This window comes from Chiloscyllium punctatum, chromosome 1, assembly GCF_047496795.1.
Source record: "Chiloscyllium punctatum isolate Juve2018m chromosome 1, sChiPun1.3, whole genome shotgun sequence".
NCBI lineage: Eukaryota > Metazoa > Chordata > Chondrichthyes > Orectolobiformes > Hemiscylliidae > Chiloscyllium > Chiloscyllium punctatum.
The window spans coordinates 21,457,108-21,473,924 of NC_092739.1; the positions used below are offsets into that span (position 1 = coordinate 21,457,108).

Sequence of the window (16,817 nt, forward strand, 5' to 3'; positions counted from 1 at the left end):
TCAGCTGAATCTTTTGTTTCACAAAACTCAGAACTTAACTCTTTCCCTGCCTGCTTATATCCTATGCCCATTCTTAATGGAACTCTTAAAAGTGCATTATACTGGAGTTCTGAGGCTCTAAAAGGCTCTGGTCAGACCACATATGGAGTATTATGCAGAGTCTTGGGCCCAATATTTCAGGAAAGATGCACTTGCCGTGGAGTGGGTTCAGAGGAAGTTCATGAAAATGGTCCCAGGAATGAACAAATAAACAATTTTGGAACATTTGAAGACTTTAGGTCTATACTCAAACTTTAGAAGGATAAGGGGGGGGGGGGGGGGGGGGAATCTAATTGAAACTTATAGAACACTGAATAGCTTGGACAGAGTAGATGTTGAGAAGATTCGTTCATTGGTAGGAGAAACTAGGCACGGCCTTAGAGTAAAGGGAAGACCTTTTAGAACACAGAGTTAAGGAGAAACAACTTCAGCCACAGAGTGGTAAATCTGTGGAAATAATTGCCACAGAAGGCTATGGAGGCCAGGACATTGAGCGTATTTAAGACTGAGACAGATTGGTTCTTGATTGTCAAGGGGATCAAGAATTACAGGGAGAAGGCAGGAGAATGGGGTTGGGAAACTTATCAGCCATGATTGTGGAGTTGCTGAGCAGACTCGATGGGCTGAATGGCCTAATTTCTGCTCCTACGTCTTATGGTTTTATCTTAATGTTTTTCCACTCATTGTGCGAAATGATTCTCCTTCCTGCAAATTTATTTTCAAATGATCTTTCTATTTTCTTTTAGACTGAATTCCTGGAAATAAATACTTGAAGTTGTAAAGAGCCATTTGAAGAATTCTTCTTCAGATGAAACATTTCCACCTTTGTTCCATAAAGAAATAAAAAAAGTAACCAAGAAAGACTGCTCCATCAGTTGTCAACTTTGTTCAAATAACCAACATCACTATTGTGTTTCAGCTCCAAATTGCTGGTTCTTCATCATTGATGGGCCAAATGTCCTTGAATCCACAGCTATACGAGATATATGCACGTGAGACCTGGTTCCACTAGGATCTTCTTTGAAGTAAATGTGTTTTCACTACCTTGTTTTATAATACTTGCTTATAGGGCTTACCAGTCCTAAGTGATGAAGAATTAATCACTAACATGTCTTTGGGAGAAGAGGCTTGTAATTATAGAAGGAGTAGTAATTTATTATGTAATTACAGGTTATGTTAGCTGAAGACTAATTAACCACATTGTTAGCTTTCAAGAGATAGGAACTAGGTCGACTCTGCACAACCATAGATTGCAGGACCAGCAAACTAGAACCAACCAGCTCCCCTCCCAGAGACAGACATTTATATTTCAATGGATGCAGTTATTCCAAAGCATCAAATTTAACTCTTTCAGGCCAACTGCCTTATGAAAACGTATTACCCAACAGCTTTGTGATAGCACATTGAAACAAGCAGTGTAATGAAGAGGGTCCATGGCAGCAAAGGCGAAGTGTTAAGTACCTTATTAATGATGCTCTTATCATTGGGTTGGATACCTTTATTAACACTTCTATACATGCAACAGAAATGGGTTTAAAATATCACCAAAAAAAATCAAGGAACCTTTTTGAACGGAACAAGTGGGAAAAAAATTGTTTACATTTGGAGATTACAAAAACAATTTTTAGCTGCAATTTGTATTGTAACCTAACCAGCACGTTTCTAAGTGCACTTCAGGGAAACCTTTGCAGGGCGAAAAAAAGCACAGATTCATTGAAAAATAAATCCAATCAGTTCCAAAGAGCAAGTAGAAGCAGAATGGGTTGAATCAACTCCTTCCGTTCTGCCTCATTTTATGATTCTAATTGGGCCCAAAGCTCTCAATCTTTCAAATAAGAAACAAATACATTAGAGAGAATCTTTCTCAAGAGATTATTGAAGCAATGCTAGCATGCTTATCAAAGGCAAGCAGAAGATGCTCCCTGTTGCAAATTGCTCCTAGAGTACAATGTACAGATGCAGGGATGCAATTCCCCACATGCTACGTTTCTGATCTGAGCTGTGTAATCAGGCAATACCGGTTACAATTTGATCTGGAGAGAAAGTAAGATGAGTCACCCTTGGGCCACTCCCACACACCAGTGGAGGAGAAGTAGTAGTTGTTGCAAACAAAGAGCTACAAAAGGTTTTATTTCTTACTTTTGCTTTATTTCAAATGTATCTTGTACAATTAGCCCTTCAAATGCAGGTTTCCAGCAAAAATAAAACCTCCAACACAACCTAGGAGTGTGTACAAAAGAAAGAATGGGCGCACATTTCACAACCGCAGGCTGTGTACGTGAACTTAGCCCGTTAACATGGCAATGTTGTTTCTCATGAATTACCAAGCAAGAGCAAATAGCAGAGTGAAACATTGATCTATAACAACAAAGTTTTTATGGATCAATCACTCTGCTGATAAAAAGGTACAATGCTCAGACAATCTCCCAAAACATCTTCTACTGCAACAATACAACATTTTCAACTCTAAAACCCATTAAGCCTCATCACTTGTGATGAAAGATGGTCAATTGGTATTGAATCCTGTTCAGACTCCCGACTATTAGAAACTGTGTTATATTACTCAAGATTTATTCATACAATTATCCAATTGAAAAGATTTTAAATTAGTCTGTGCTGAATTTAAGATCACCATATGTGTTCTTGTGGTGCAGTGGCAGCACCCTTACCTAAGATGCAGAAGACCCAGGTTGGAGTCCTACCTGCTTCAGAGGTGTGTAATAACATCTCTGAATAGCTTGTTTAGAAAATATCTCCACTGTTGCATGTGGACTTGGATTTTAGGTGCCTGTGCTTATCAATTGCTTATTATAGTCAGTTTTCAACAGCCTGCAACTGAACGTAGCACATATTTCAAAGGATTGTATTGAGAAAAATTGTGTAGTACTAGCCAGTCAACACCATAGACATCCCATAATGTACTGTTTTACACAGAATCACTGATTTCAGTCAGAATGGGGATGGAATGTCTCATTTCGTGCTGAGTCAAGATTCCCTATACTGGAAAGTAGTCTGTAAAATCCTGTAAGGTTGATTATGGAGTGAGATTATACTGCACTAGTTTTCTCCCCACACTTTCATATCGAAATAAGAACAAGTGCTCTTTTTAAAAAGTTAACTTTCCAAAAGAAATTCAAAAACCACGCCAAACACACATCTATTTCCATTAATTACTTGCTAAATCCACAAAGTTTTAAGGAAATAAGAACGGACTTAGATTTATATGGAATTTTTAAATAATCACTGAAAACTAGATAAAAGCTTTATTAGCAAAGAAATACATTTGAACTGTGGTCACCGTTGTAACACAAGAAGCACAGCTTATTGCCCGCAGCAGGACCCCACCATCAGCAATACAGATCATCTGGCTTTTTTGTGATGTTGAATAATGGCAGCAAACAGGAGAAAATACTTCTGCTCTCCTTCAAATAGTGACACCAATTCTTTTACATCCACTTCATAGGGCAGACAAGGCTTCAGTTTAACATCTCATCTGAAAAACACCACCTCCAACAGTACAGAATGCCCGGAGCTCTACACTAAAGTATCAATTTCCATGTTAGTATTTAAGTCCCAGGATGGTATTTCAACTCAAAATTTTGTGATTCATTCAGAGGTGAAAGTGCTTATAAAGCTTGGTTAATTGGTTGGGTACACATGAATCTCATTCCTCATGGGAGTAATTTTGAATTTGTGAGGTGATATAAACAGATCACAGTATATCAGCAACTCACTGACGTGACATAAACCAACCAACATTGGCAGAAATGACAATTAGAATGACAGTGCACAACCTTATAAAAGGGGCAGCTTGCGTCACTTCAAAATTGTAACGAGGGGTCCTAAGGTAAGGATAGGACAAAACCAGAGGAATAAACTCAAAAATCAAAATCTTAATATTATTTACTAGTTAAATTAATAGCTTGTTGTGAATGATTGTATGGCAACCACAATTAGAGTCATAGAGATGCACAGAATAGAAAGAGATCCTTCAGCCCAACTGGTCCATGTGACTAAATCTTCTAACCTAATCTAGTCCTATTTGCCAGCACTTGGCCCACATCCCTCAAAACCCTTCCTATTCATACACCCATCCAGACACAATTACAACATTTAAAAAAGGTATCAGCTCCACCACTTCCTCTGGCAGCTTATTCCATAATCGCAGCATGTCTGTGTGAAAAGGTTGCCCCTAAGGTCTCTTTTATATCTTTCCCCTCTCACCATAAAGCTAAGGCCGCTAGTGCTGGACTCCCCCACCCCAGGGGAAAAAAACTTTAGTCTATTTACCCTATCCATGCCTCCCATGATTTTATAAGCCTCTAAAAAAAGGTCACCCCTCCCCTCCCCCAATTCTCAAACATTCCAGGAAAAACAGCCCTAGCCTATTCAGCCACTCCCTGTAGCTCAAATCCTCCAACCATGGCAACATCCTTGTAAAAAGAGAAAGTGAGGACTGCAGATGCTGGAGATCAGAGCTTAAAAATGTGTTGCTGGAAAAGCGCAGCAGGTCAGGAAGCATCAACAGAACAGGAGAATCGACATTTCAGGCATAAGCCCTTCTTCAGGAACCCATTCCTGAAGGGTTTATGCCTGAAATGTCAATTCTCCTGTTCCTATGATGCTGCCTGACCTGCTGCGCTTTTCCAGCAACACATTTTTAAGCCAACATCCTTGTAAATCTTTTCTGAACACTTAAGTTTCATAACATCTTTCTGAGACCCAAATTGCACACAATATTCCAAAAGTGGCCTAACCAATGTTCTATACAGCCACAACATGACCTCCCAACTCCTGTACTCAATACTCTGACCAATAAAGGGAAGCATACTAAACACCTTCTTCACTATCCAATCTACCTGCAACTCTACTTTCAAGGAACTATGAACCTACACTCCAAGGTCTCTGTTCAGCAACACTCCCCAGGACCTTATCTTTAAGTGTGTAGGTCCAGCTCTGATTTGCTTTTCCAAAATGCAGTACCTCACATTTATCCAAGTTAAACTCCCAACTAAAGGATACCCATCAGGAAAATGCATGAAGAATTGCGAAAACACATTAATTTGTCAATGTTCCTCCCCCTGATTTTCAAAACAGAGCACAATCTTAGTGCTCTAGTTTGAAATGCAGAAATTTCAACCAACATTCCACATAAGAACGTCAAATTTTACTTTTCTAAATAGAGTTTCCAAAATTTTAAAGCAAGTTAATGGGAAAATACTGATCAATGTAATGTTGGTTGAATTTTATGGGACAACAGTTAGTCTTTTAACTAGTCAAAATTAGTCACAACATTAGAAGCATTCGTAACACAATAAAAAGGGCTGCTAAATTTATAATGGCCTTGAGTAAATTAATGACTTTATACCATAATGGCTGATTTTAAGAAATAGACTTTAGATAAATTCAAATGGATTTTTTTTTTAAAAACTGCCACAATCATATAGTGACCAAATTTTAGAAAGGAGCATTTTAATTCGCTTTGCTAAAATTTCCCAACTTTACAGTTCTGAAACAGCGAAAAAAAAAGTTTGAGAACAATGCATATTTAAAGCAACTGGCAATTAAACCAGATTACTGCTGTGATCTAATCAATTGTGCACTTGGAACAATATGAAGCTTCAGCAATATTCACTTTTGTCTTGCAATAGCATCCAATCCATCAAGCCCTATAACACTTCACTGCAGAACCATTGTTATCACAAGCGCTCCTGCAATGCAGCAAAATTTCTCATCCATTGCCTTAAACCTGTTTAAACTGTGTCATGGACACAAATCATCAACATAATACTAAATACTAACAAAAAGAAACTTACACAGTTTACTAAAGATTGTGCTTACAACTCAATTTTGTTTAGAGTAGGCTATTCCCCATGTTAGGGGAAACTACCTATAAGCTATCATTAAATAAGTGCCTATACAGACAGAGCCTAAGCCTAAGCAAATGGAAGAAGAACTTGCCAATGTTGGCATCCAAGCTCCCAAGGCACTTTTAACACTCTGGTGTTAATCCCCTTCAAAAAAAGATAATCTAGTCAGATATTTCTGGTTTCTTCTTTAAAATACATGACAAAGGCAACATCAATGTCCATTTTAGGTCTGAATGCAACCAACCTTTGGTATCAGACAAATTCTGACAAGTCACATACCTGAGACATAATATGTCAATTTTTAGTCAATTTTGACTCAAATGATGGACTGAAAATTTAATGCCCCTCAAAAGAATGAAGGCAGAGTGCTTGAAAACTACCAGCACTTGGCAGCATCAAGGCACTGAACACAGGACAGGAAATATCACTTGTGCGCATGAAGGACAGGACAAAAAAAACAAGCACACTCAAACAAATTGGTTGTATTGAGGCAGGTATGGAATGGAGAGCGAGCCACAGCTGTCTCAGAACAACTTAAGCCCCACAGGGAGACTACAATATTTATCAGGATGTGCCCTTGGTGCAGCATAAGTGAATGATATTGGCCTGGCCTTTGAACTAGGTTAGCCTGGACAGGAGTAGCATCTCAATAGCAAAAATGATAAAAACAGGGATCAAGGTAATTGGACAATTGGGCATCCCAACTGGCTAGAAGGGAAGTTTGTGCTGACAATGGGGACAATACTGCTGAACTTTGGATCAACAATAATAGAGGGGTTACATGGAAAGACAGAACCCAGAGCAACATAAAGGCATGGAGGGGCAGAAATGACGCAGGGGTTATATTCTATAGGCGTTACTGTCATCAAAACGAGTTGCCCACAAAGAACCAACTCCCAGATTCAGAGGAAGCTGCAATTCTCCGGCAGATGTTCAGAGTATCTGTGCATTCATCATCATGACCTGATCACCATGCCTTTCCAGTGGCCAAAGTCATCGAGACCAGAGCTGCATCACTTTCATTTCCTTCCATGAATCCGCTGGATTCCTTATGACATTGCAAAAATCAACTGCAAGTTACTGCATCTCAATGTCACTGACATGATCTTTACCGGAGCAGAACTTCACATTCCTTTAATGACAAATGTGACTTCACTTTAGGGTTTACCTGCACTGCTGTATTTCTGCAAAGTAGGCCTCAACTGCACTCTCTGTCAAGACCAGGGGAGGTCTATCAACTGGAAACTGTTTTTTTTAAAAAAAAAAGGTTTACTGAGGGATTGTAGCACTTTTTGAAAGCACGTACCCGAACGTTCATGTTAAGTACTGTTTATCACATAGGCTTGTTCAAACAGCAGATAGTTTGCAGACTAGCTGATATCAAGGGCTGCTTAAAAATGGAGATTCAGCTGAAAACAAGTAGCAGATTGGTTTGTGGACAAGTGGCTAGTAATCACAAAGGCCTTCTGCCTGCCAACACCTGTAGGATTGATTTCCAGGTAGCTGATCAGCTTGGCACTGCGAGACTCCACGAGATGTCTGCAATCTCATCGGCTGTCTCTGATCTCTGCAGTAAAACCACCTTTAAGCTTGAAGAAAACTAGTTCATTGCTTTTTCTTCAGTTTCCATCAGCTTTGACTCAATAAAATAAAATTATAAGCATGAACCAGCCACCCTGATCCTCCTATTAACAAGTGAGAGCATTGTGAGAAGATCAAGAAATAACATTCTGATCAGCACAGGAATCATCTCCAATGATTTGGACAAAGACCATTGAACTGGAGTCCAAATATTTCCCACTTCCCATAACAGCCAAGTTTTTCTCCTCCCACCCACTCCCCCAAATCTCTCTCAGCCTCCCCAATTAGATCTAGATTGGCATCTAAAGGGCAAGGGTCAATCCTTGCCTGTATGTTAATAAGAGGGTTGGAGTTTTAAGGAATACAGTTATATGCCAACAACTCAAAATTATTTGCTGTAGCCTATTCATAAAAAAGTAACAATATAATAAGTAGCAATTCTTGTTAGGTACAGAAGCTATTGTCAGTGTGGGTCTAAATGACAGGTAAATTGGAGAATTCTGTACTCTTTTTAAACTTGTTAACTTTTGTTATGACCCTGAGCAGTGCTTCTTTCCTGTATATTCTCACTTTGTAAGCTGACATGATTCCTTCATCCTCAGCTGGTCAGAGCTGCCTTAGATCTTTATACTAATCCCAAAGTGGGTGGATTGATCTTAAACCACAAGCTATGCCCTTTCAGAAATAGCTACTGAATTTCCAGATGGAGAATTTTACCAAATGCTACTTGTTCAGTAGGACAACCATTTAACAGGTCAACAGATTTCTGAAGGGGTGGTTCAGGTGCCTAGGTCAGAACAGTGGTGTCCTCTGATATCCTCCAGCAGTGTTCTTGGATATTGAAGTGGCTTGCTATCTCATTGCACCACCCACCTTCCAGTGACATTGTTAGGATGATAAGAATCTGGCAAGAGGCACTTAATCTAAGTAACAGAAAAAAACACAATCAGGATAAATGGGTCACTTTCATGCTGACAAACTAACTACTGGAATGCTACAGGAATTGGTGCTGGGAGCTCAGCTATTTACAAACTATAGAAATGACCAGGGTGCAAGGACAGAGTGTATAGCAGCCAGATTTTTCTATGATACAAATATAGCTAGGAAGCAAATTGAGAAGAGGATATAAACAGTATCTGACAGGACTTGATAACAGTTTAAATGGGTAAAAGTAAACATGGGAAGGTATAAGACAGAGGCTGGTCTTGAGACCAGTGAGGTGCCACAAGGATAGATGCTGGGTTCTCTACTTTTTGTCATTTAGATAAATGATTTGGATGTGAGCTTAAGAGATATACTTAGTAAGTTTGCAGATGACACCAACATTGGAGATGTAGTGGAGAGCAAAAAAAGATTACTTCAAATTACAACAGGATCTTGATCAGATGGGCCAATGGGCTGAGAAGTGGCAGATGGAGTTTAATTTAAATAATTGTGAGGTGCTGCATTTTGGGAAAGCAAATCATAGCAGGACTTATACACTTAATGGGAAGGTCCTCGGGAGTGTTGCTGAACAAAGTGACCTTGGAGTGCAGGTTCATAGCTCCTTGAAAGTGGAGTCGCAGGTAGATAGGATAGTGAAGGCAGCATTTGGTATGCTTTCCTTTATTGGTCAGAGTATTGAGTACAGGATTTGGGAGGTCAAGTTGCTACTGTACAGGACATTGGTTAGGCCACTTTTGGAATATTGTGTGCAATTCTGGTCTCCTTCCTATCGGAAGGCTGTTGTGAAACTTGAAAGGGTTCAGAAAAGATTTATGAGGGTGTTGTCAGGGTTGGAGGATTTGAGCTATAGGGAGAGGTTGAATAGGCTGGAGCTGTTTTCCCTGGAGCATCGGAGGCTGAGGGGTGACCTTATAGAGGTTTATAAAATCATGAGGGGTATGAATAGGATAAATAGACAAAATCTTTTCCCTGGGATGGGGGAGTCTAGAACTAGAGGGTATAGGTTTAAGGTGAGAGGGGAAAGATATGAAAGAGACCTAAGGGGCAACCTTTTCACGCAGAGGGTGGTACGTGTGTGGAATGAGCTGCCAGAGGAAGTGGAGGATGCTGGTACAATTGCAACATTTAAAAGTCATCTGGATGGGTTTATGAATAGGAAGGTTGAGAGAGATATGGGCCAGGTACTGGCAGGTGGGATTAGATTGTGTTAGGATATCTGGTCAGCATGGACAAGTTGGACTGAAGGGTCTGTTTCCGTGCTGTACATCTCTATGACTCTAAATGTGAAGAGGTGAATGGAGAGTATACAGACGCCTCTTCTGTACCACTAGATGGCATCTTGCCAGTACCTGGATAGGGAAATATTCTTTATCTCCCTCATGGCCTCCTTCATTAGAGCTAGGTTGGCATCAAAACAGCAAGAGTCAGTCTTTCCCTGATTATGAGACCTCCAACTCCCCTGTGACATGAACTGTTCTCTAATAAATGGGAAGGGTTGGACACAATTGCTTCCACTTCGGATAACCAAACGGTTTAAAAAAAATGGCTGTAATCAGATGTCAAAACAAATTTCACACTTCATCAGAACGATTACTATTCCAAATCAATTAAGAAAATACCCTTGTGAAAATCTGAATTTTACCCAGTCTCCCAAAAGACTTCGGCTTCTGACCCCAAAACAGATCTGCGTCCAGTTTTCCAACTTTATGGTTAAAAATTCAGCCCGTGTTGTGTTTCCAGCAATATAAGGTTACATTTCAACTTTCCAATATTTGCAGTCTTACCTTTCTTAAAAAAAAGACACAAAACCACAGCTGGTAAATTTGGTTTAATGACCCAGTAGCTGGTAAGAAACTGCAGTGTTGCTTATTACAGCTCATTTTTAAAACACTTACCTTTTTTTAAAATATTCAAATTAAATTTCAGACAAGAATTTGCCGCAGGTGGGTGCTTTTGTTCCCTTTAAACATATCAATCCAATTGCTTATTTTTACTGAAAACTTTATTCAAATACTTCTAAGCAATCCTTAGTTCATTTGAAATTCCAATGCCAAAGTTGAACAGCGTGTTTGAGTGAATAAGACTTGATAAGTCCTTCTTGTAATGCTGCACAGCTATAAACCAACAATTTGCTGACACAGTTCTCTTTTGCTCACCAAGAGCTGTGTTCACAGCCTCCAACTTTCATACTGAATAAGATATAAAATGTTTTAAAGGACAGTTTTCAGACATGGATACATTTTCAAAAACAGTAATTGTTTAAACAAGAGCTTCAAGGTTCCTCAGAAAAAGAAAGGGCATTTTAAAACGATCAACTTAAAAATGGATGTGATCTCACGTATCAGATCTGTAACTAAGAATTTCATTTTGCTGACCAAATCAACATGCCTATCACAGATGTTAGGCACCCAACCTTTCTAATGCTTGACCGTTTATTGTAAACTTTGAGCTGTTTATCACATGCTATAAACACAGAATTGTTATATACAGGAGTCAGGATACATCATTAAAAAAAATCCACTCAATGTTAATCTTCTTAGACTGAAAAATCACATCTTGATATGGTGAATTTTGTCAACTGGATGCAACCAGCCTATTTTCTATTGTGCTATTCCATACGGTTAGGCATTAGAGCTAATCCACATTACAGTTTTTATAACATTTATCACTTTTTTAATCCTGACTTTAGGTGGAAAAGTAATCAATTTGGATTACTTTCAGTGGTTATTTCCAATGAACACAAATACAAAAAAAAAACATTTTATAAAATAAGCTTACCTTGTTGGAGGCAAGCATAAGAGGTACAATTAGTAAGTTTGCAGATGACATCAAAATTGGAGGGGCAGTGGACAGCGAAGAGGATTAGCTCAGATTACAACGGGATCTGGACCAGATGGGCCAATGGGCTGAGAAGTGGCAGATGGAGTTTAATTCAGATAAATGAGAGGTGCTGCATTTTGGGAAAGCAAATCTTAGCAGGAATTATACACTTAATGGTAAGGTCCTAGGAAGTGTTGCTGAACAAAGAGACCTTGGAGTGCAGGTTCATAGCTCCTTGAAAGTAGAGTCGGAGGTACGTAGGATAGTGAAGAAGGCATTTGGTATGCTTTCCTTTATTGGTCAGAGTATTGAGTACAGGAGTTGGGAGGTCATGTTGCGGCTGTACAGGACATTGGTTAGCCACTGGTGGAATATTGCGTGCAATTCTGGTCTCCTTCCTATCGGAAAGATTTTGTGAAACTTGAAAGGGTTCAGAAAAGATTTATAAGGATTTTGCCAGGGTTGGAGGATCTGAGCTATAGGGAGAGGCTGAACAGGCTGGGGCTGTTTTTCCCTGGAGCGGAGGCGGAGGGGTATAGAGGTTTACAAAATCATGAGGGGTGTGGATCGGGTAAACAGGCAAAGTCTTTTCCCTGGTGTCGAGGAGTCCAGAACTAGAGGGTATAGGTTTAGGGTGAGAGGGGAAAGATATGAAAGAGACCTAAGGGGCAACTTTTTCACGCAGAGGGTGGTACGTGTATGGAATGAGCTGCCAAGAGGATGTGGAGGCGGCTGGTACAATTGCAACATTTAAGAGGCACTTTGATGGGTATATGAATAGGAAGGATTTGGAGGGATATTGGCCACGTGCTGGCAGGGGGACTAGATTGGGTTGGGATATCTGGTCGGCATGGACGGGTTGGACTGAAGGGTCTGTTTACATGCTGTACATCTCTATGACTCTATAAATAGTGCTAGCAGATTTGCACTGACCAGTTTGCCATTATTAGAATCAGTATCTATTAAAATGACCCTGCCATAAACATAAAGCCTGCTTCCACACTGATTCTTCGGCCCAAGTCCACACTGATCTTCCAAAGAGTAACCCACCCACACCAATTTTCTCTGCCCTAAATTTACCCCTGACTAATGCACCTAACCTACACATCCCTGAACACTACGGGCAATTTAGCATGGCCAATTCACCTAACCTGCATATCTTTGGACTGTGGGAGGAAATCAGAGCACCCAGAGGAAACCCACGCAGACACTGGGAGAATGTGCAAACTCCACACAGACAGTCGCCCGAGGCTGGAATTGAACCCAGGTCCCTGGTGCTGTGAGGCAGCTGTGCTAAATCACTGAGCCACCATACAGCCCCAACAATTTAAACTTTACAGTAACTTCATACAGCAAATACATGTGAAGCATATTTTGACACCCAAAATTAATGTCAGATAAATCTGGGTAATATACTGTGAACAAACACCCCCTAGCACTTATCAAATAGAATACGCAATCAAGACAGACATCATGTGGCTCAGCAAGTCTCCCTCTCCTCCTCCTCCCCCCCACAGATATTAAGGACATGGTGGGTAATCAACTCTTAATCTATGTACTTCTGGACTCCGAAACCTTCCCTCCAGTACCTCGTCATTAGCACAGTTTTTTGCCATTAGCTTTCTGGCAGAGTTTCCAATGCAGAATTCGTATAGTTCAGGTACCTTTTCAGCAATAGACTTTAACAGCTCATTTTTGTTTGAGATCTCTGTCTCTCCCCAACTCCCCCCCCCCCCACCACCACCACCACCACCACCCACACCCCTCAGATCTCCAGAGGTTCAGCTACACAAAACTATTCAGCTGCTCTTGACTTCCCTCTAGGTCCCCATTCATAAACTCTACATACTGTAGGTGAGGCCCCTGAACTTTAGGTAAAACTTCCATCAAATAATTTTAGGGCAAACAAAATTCCTAAATCTCTAATTATAACAGCAGCAAAACATGCAATCAGAATAAAACTAGTAAACATGTTTGTAAAAAAAGTGAAAGTGAATTGATCATCAACCACATAAAAGGCCTAAAACTGCAGCGACTAACAATGCATTCAACTTGATGGCCACAAAGTTATCAAAGTCCATTGCTTTGAATGTAGGCAACACTTATTTCACTATGTGTGATGTGGACAGGCTGCATGCCAGAACAAAAAAGGTACACTATTGTGAAAGCGGAGTACAAGTAACGCTAGGCTATACCATTAAAAATGAGCCTGCAGGTAGAGGTAAAGTTTATCAATACTGAAAGTTTATCAAGAACTCAGCAATGGCACAATATGGAAAGCATGCTCCAGATGTTCAAAGGTGAATTGGAGGCCTTGGTACAGGAGGTGGAAAGAAAACAAAATGTCAACAAAACATAAGACCTAGGAGGTCATACAGACAAACTCTAGAGGGGCAGTGGAACCACTCTAATAACTCACCTAACCAACAAACAATCTAACAATCAACTCATACCCAATATTCACAGCTTCACTACACCCTCACTGCTCATGCCTGACACCCACACCTCAGCTTACAAGCACTGCCAGCTGATCAACCATGACAGTCATATCATCGAAACAGACTGCACATCATTTAGCGTGACAAATTACTCTCCCTTTCAGATTGATGTATAAATCCATGAGGAGAGGGATAGACACAGCTGTAGTCTGTACACCTACAGAATTTGCATGATTGGAACAGTCATGCTGAGGCTATGGCCAATATTTGTTTTTTTTTTGGTGGCAGTGGAGGAGGGATGGCAGTGGTGGAGGGGGGTGATGAAGCAGGTGTAACGTCATCCTTCATCCTACAATTCCTTCTGAATTATAATCTATAAATTATGTAAGTGTACACCATTTGATTTTCCATCTTGCTTCACCACAACCTAGACCTCTGTGTTTATTCTTCAAAGTACTCAAGAACTGAAAACTCATCAGGGAGCACTGCAAGAGTAAAGGAAAAAAGAAAAAAAAAGAGGGAAGAGCAGAAAGACAGTGAAAGAAAAAAAAAGAGAAAAAAAGTATTACTCGCTCTCATATTTGCAGCCACTAGCTCAAGTGGCACTGCGCACACGTGCTAGATGCAGAATCTGCATGTGGTAAGAATCCAGGCACAACTGGCCTGCAGCCAAAGCAGGGCAAGAGGTTTGGGCAGATGCCAGCTCATCCAAAAACAAGGTCACACAAGTTCCGCTGCAGAGGACTCCAAAGACTGGGATGAGGTGGCCTACAGAAGAATGTAACAATATCCTTTCTGGTCAAACACAAGAGTGATAGGGAAGAAGAAAATCACAGCTGTATGCTTTACCAGCATCATATTCAGATAAGTCAAATTGCTGACAGCCCAACTAGAAAGGAACTATATTGAAACAAAAACAAACTGCTGAAGAATTTCAGGTCTAGCAGCATCTGCAGGGGTAAAAAGCAGATTTAATGTTTCATATGTCGTCAATAAGGAGTCTAGGAGTATGCTAAAAGCAACCCATGTCACAACAGGACTAGGTGTGAGTAGTTTAAAAAAAATGGAAGGATGGAAACAGGCTTGTACGTTATTCAACATGATGAAGCGTCCTAGAGGCTGTGGGGTCGCCAAGCAAAAAATAAAATGCTCTTCTTCAAGCGGATGCTGAGGCTTGCTGGAACATTACAGCAGGCCCGAGAACACACTGGTGTGGTGGTCGTGGCAGGGTAGGACATTTCAGACAGAGCTCATCCCCTCCAGTCTTTCCTTTTTCTCTTGTGTTTTTGTTGCTTTCTCCTCTCAGCCTCTGACTCAGCGCACACCCAGCAAGGTGGTCTCTGGGCTTGGTGTGGCAGACTCTTGGTCTAGTGTGGTGGTCTCCCGGTGGCCTGGCGTGGCCTTATGGTGGACTTCTGGTCTCGAGGTGATTCAAAATGCAGTCCCACCATGGCTAAGCACTTATGAAAGACTATAATGTTTGAACTTTCAGCTCTAATCCTTTATTTTCTACTTAAGAAAGTATCACTGTACAATAATCACTGTGGTATCGTCTGAAAGTGTTGCACACTAATTTACATCATAATCTGCGATCTTTGGAAATCTACACTTTGTGAACAATTTCAACAAAATAGTTGCTTGCCTGATATGCATAAGTGTGTTTGAACATTGCGCAAAATAGACACTTATAGCATTGAGCCACATTTCACAATCAGTATGTGCTATATATGATCAAGTATTAAAATACAAACAGGTTCTCACCCACATAACATACACTGAAAAGACACAGCATTTTGATAAATCAGTCCACAACTTTGAATTCTTGAAGATATTTCATTATTAACTTTCATATTGCCCAAAGTAAAATATGATGCATCAAATGTGTTAAAATTTGTCCAATATAAAATCCCCATCAGATCTTCGAAAGGCTGCCTGAGAATCACTTCTGATATTTTGTCAAACTTATAACCATTAATATCAACACGCAACTAGTTACAAAAAAAACCTGCTTCCTCATGAAAATCATCGAATGTGACAAGCCTGATCCTGTATATAATCCAAAAGTAAGACCAGGTTGAGGCTGGAAGCACAACTTTATATACATATATTAAAAGCGAATTATTTTCGACTGCAAACACCCTCAGAGTAAATGAGTAAAAGCCATACTATCTGATTTGTAGGCCAGTCGCTAACTGAAAGAAAAGTACTACAGGAGCTTCTTTGAAAGTGAAGGAGCAGGCAAAAGATTGAATAAAGTGTTTAACAGATGAACTTGAAAACTAAAAAGACGCAAATAATCAGAAGCTTGAATGTTGGCCTTTCACAACTCTGTTTCATTAAAAGAGAGTGTAATAGTGAAGCTTTATCATCTAAATATATTGGATGTTCATTCGAAGCTTATCTATCCTTTTTTTAAAAAAGAGCAGAGGGGTTATTTTGCATTTTAAAATAGGTCACTATTTCTACAAAGGCTTACTTACCAAAGAAACAAAAAACCAATAAAGCCACTGATGCAGTTGGACTGCAAGACATCACGAGGGAATTCTTTAATCACCTCTCGGCGCCAGTTGCTCGTGCAAAAGTTTCGAAAAGTGATCTGCCCTTGCGTGAATCATACAAATCAATACATTCCCCTTTAAAACAATCCAGTTTATTGACCAGTGAATGAATCGTTCTTGGGTCAAATATACAAACACAGTTGTGCATTTCGATTGGTCCTACAAAATGTTACCAACAACTTCCTTCAACCTTTCAATGTCCATGATCAAATCTGCAACCACGGTACAAAAATTTATCCTCAAACCTTCACCCGGGGGCACCCGGAGACAGTGCGCGCACTCACCCTTCTCGCTCAGGAGGCGGGCACGCGCTCCCTCTCCACCCTCAGGAGCACCTGGCGAGCGGGCGGGCGCGCGCTCCCTCCACCCCCTGGAGCACCTGGCGAGCGGGCGGGCGCGCGCTCCCTCCACCCCCTGGAGCACCTGGTGGGCGGGCGCGCGCGCGCTCCCTCCACCCCCTGGAGCACCTGGTGGGCGGGCGCGCGCTCCCTCCACCCCCTGGAGCACCCTGAGAAAGTGCTGAAAGCAGCAAAAATAAATATTAGTTTGGTCAAGAGTTTTTTAAA

The 16,817-nt window shown here is 40.6% G+C and overlaps 1 protein-coding gene across 4 annotated transcripts in view; it reads right to left on the bottom strand.

Moving 5' to 3' along the window:
• Positions 1-16,817, bottom strand: part of LOC140480468 (tolloid-like protein 1) — a 339,587-nt gene that overhangs the window by 306,100 nt on the left and 16,670 nt on the right. Inside the window, exon 1 of one of the 4 annotated variants that reach the window (XM_072575570.1) lies at positions 16,174-16,425. The exons of the other annotated variants lie outside the window; for them this stretch is intronic. Within the exon in view, the coding sequence (XP_072431671.1) occupies positions 16,174-16,225 (52 nt within the window). The 5' untranslated portion in view covers positions 16,226-16,425. Of the gene's footprint in view, positions 1-16,173; positions 16,426-16,817 lie in introns of those variants that run through there. 4 annotated transcript variants of the gene reach the window in all.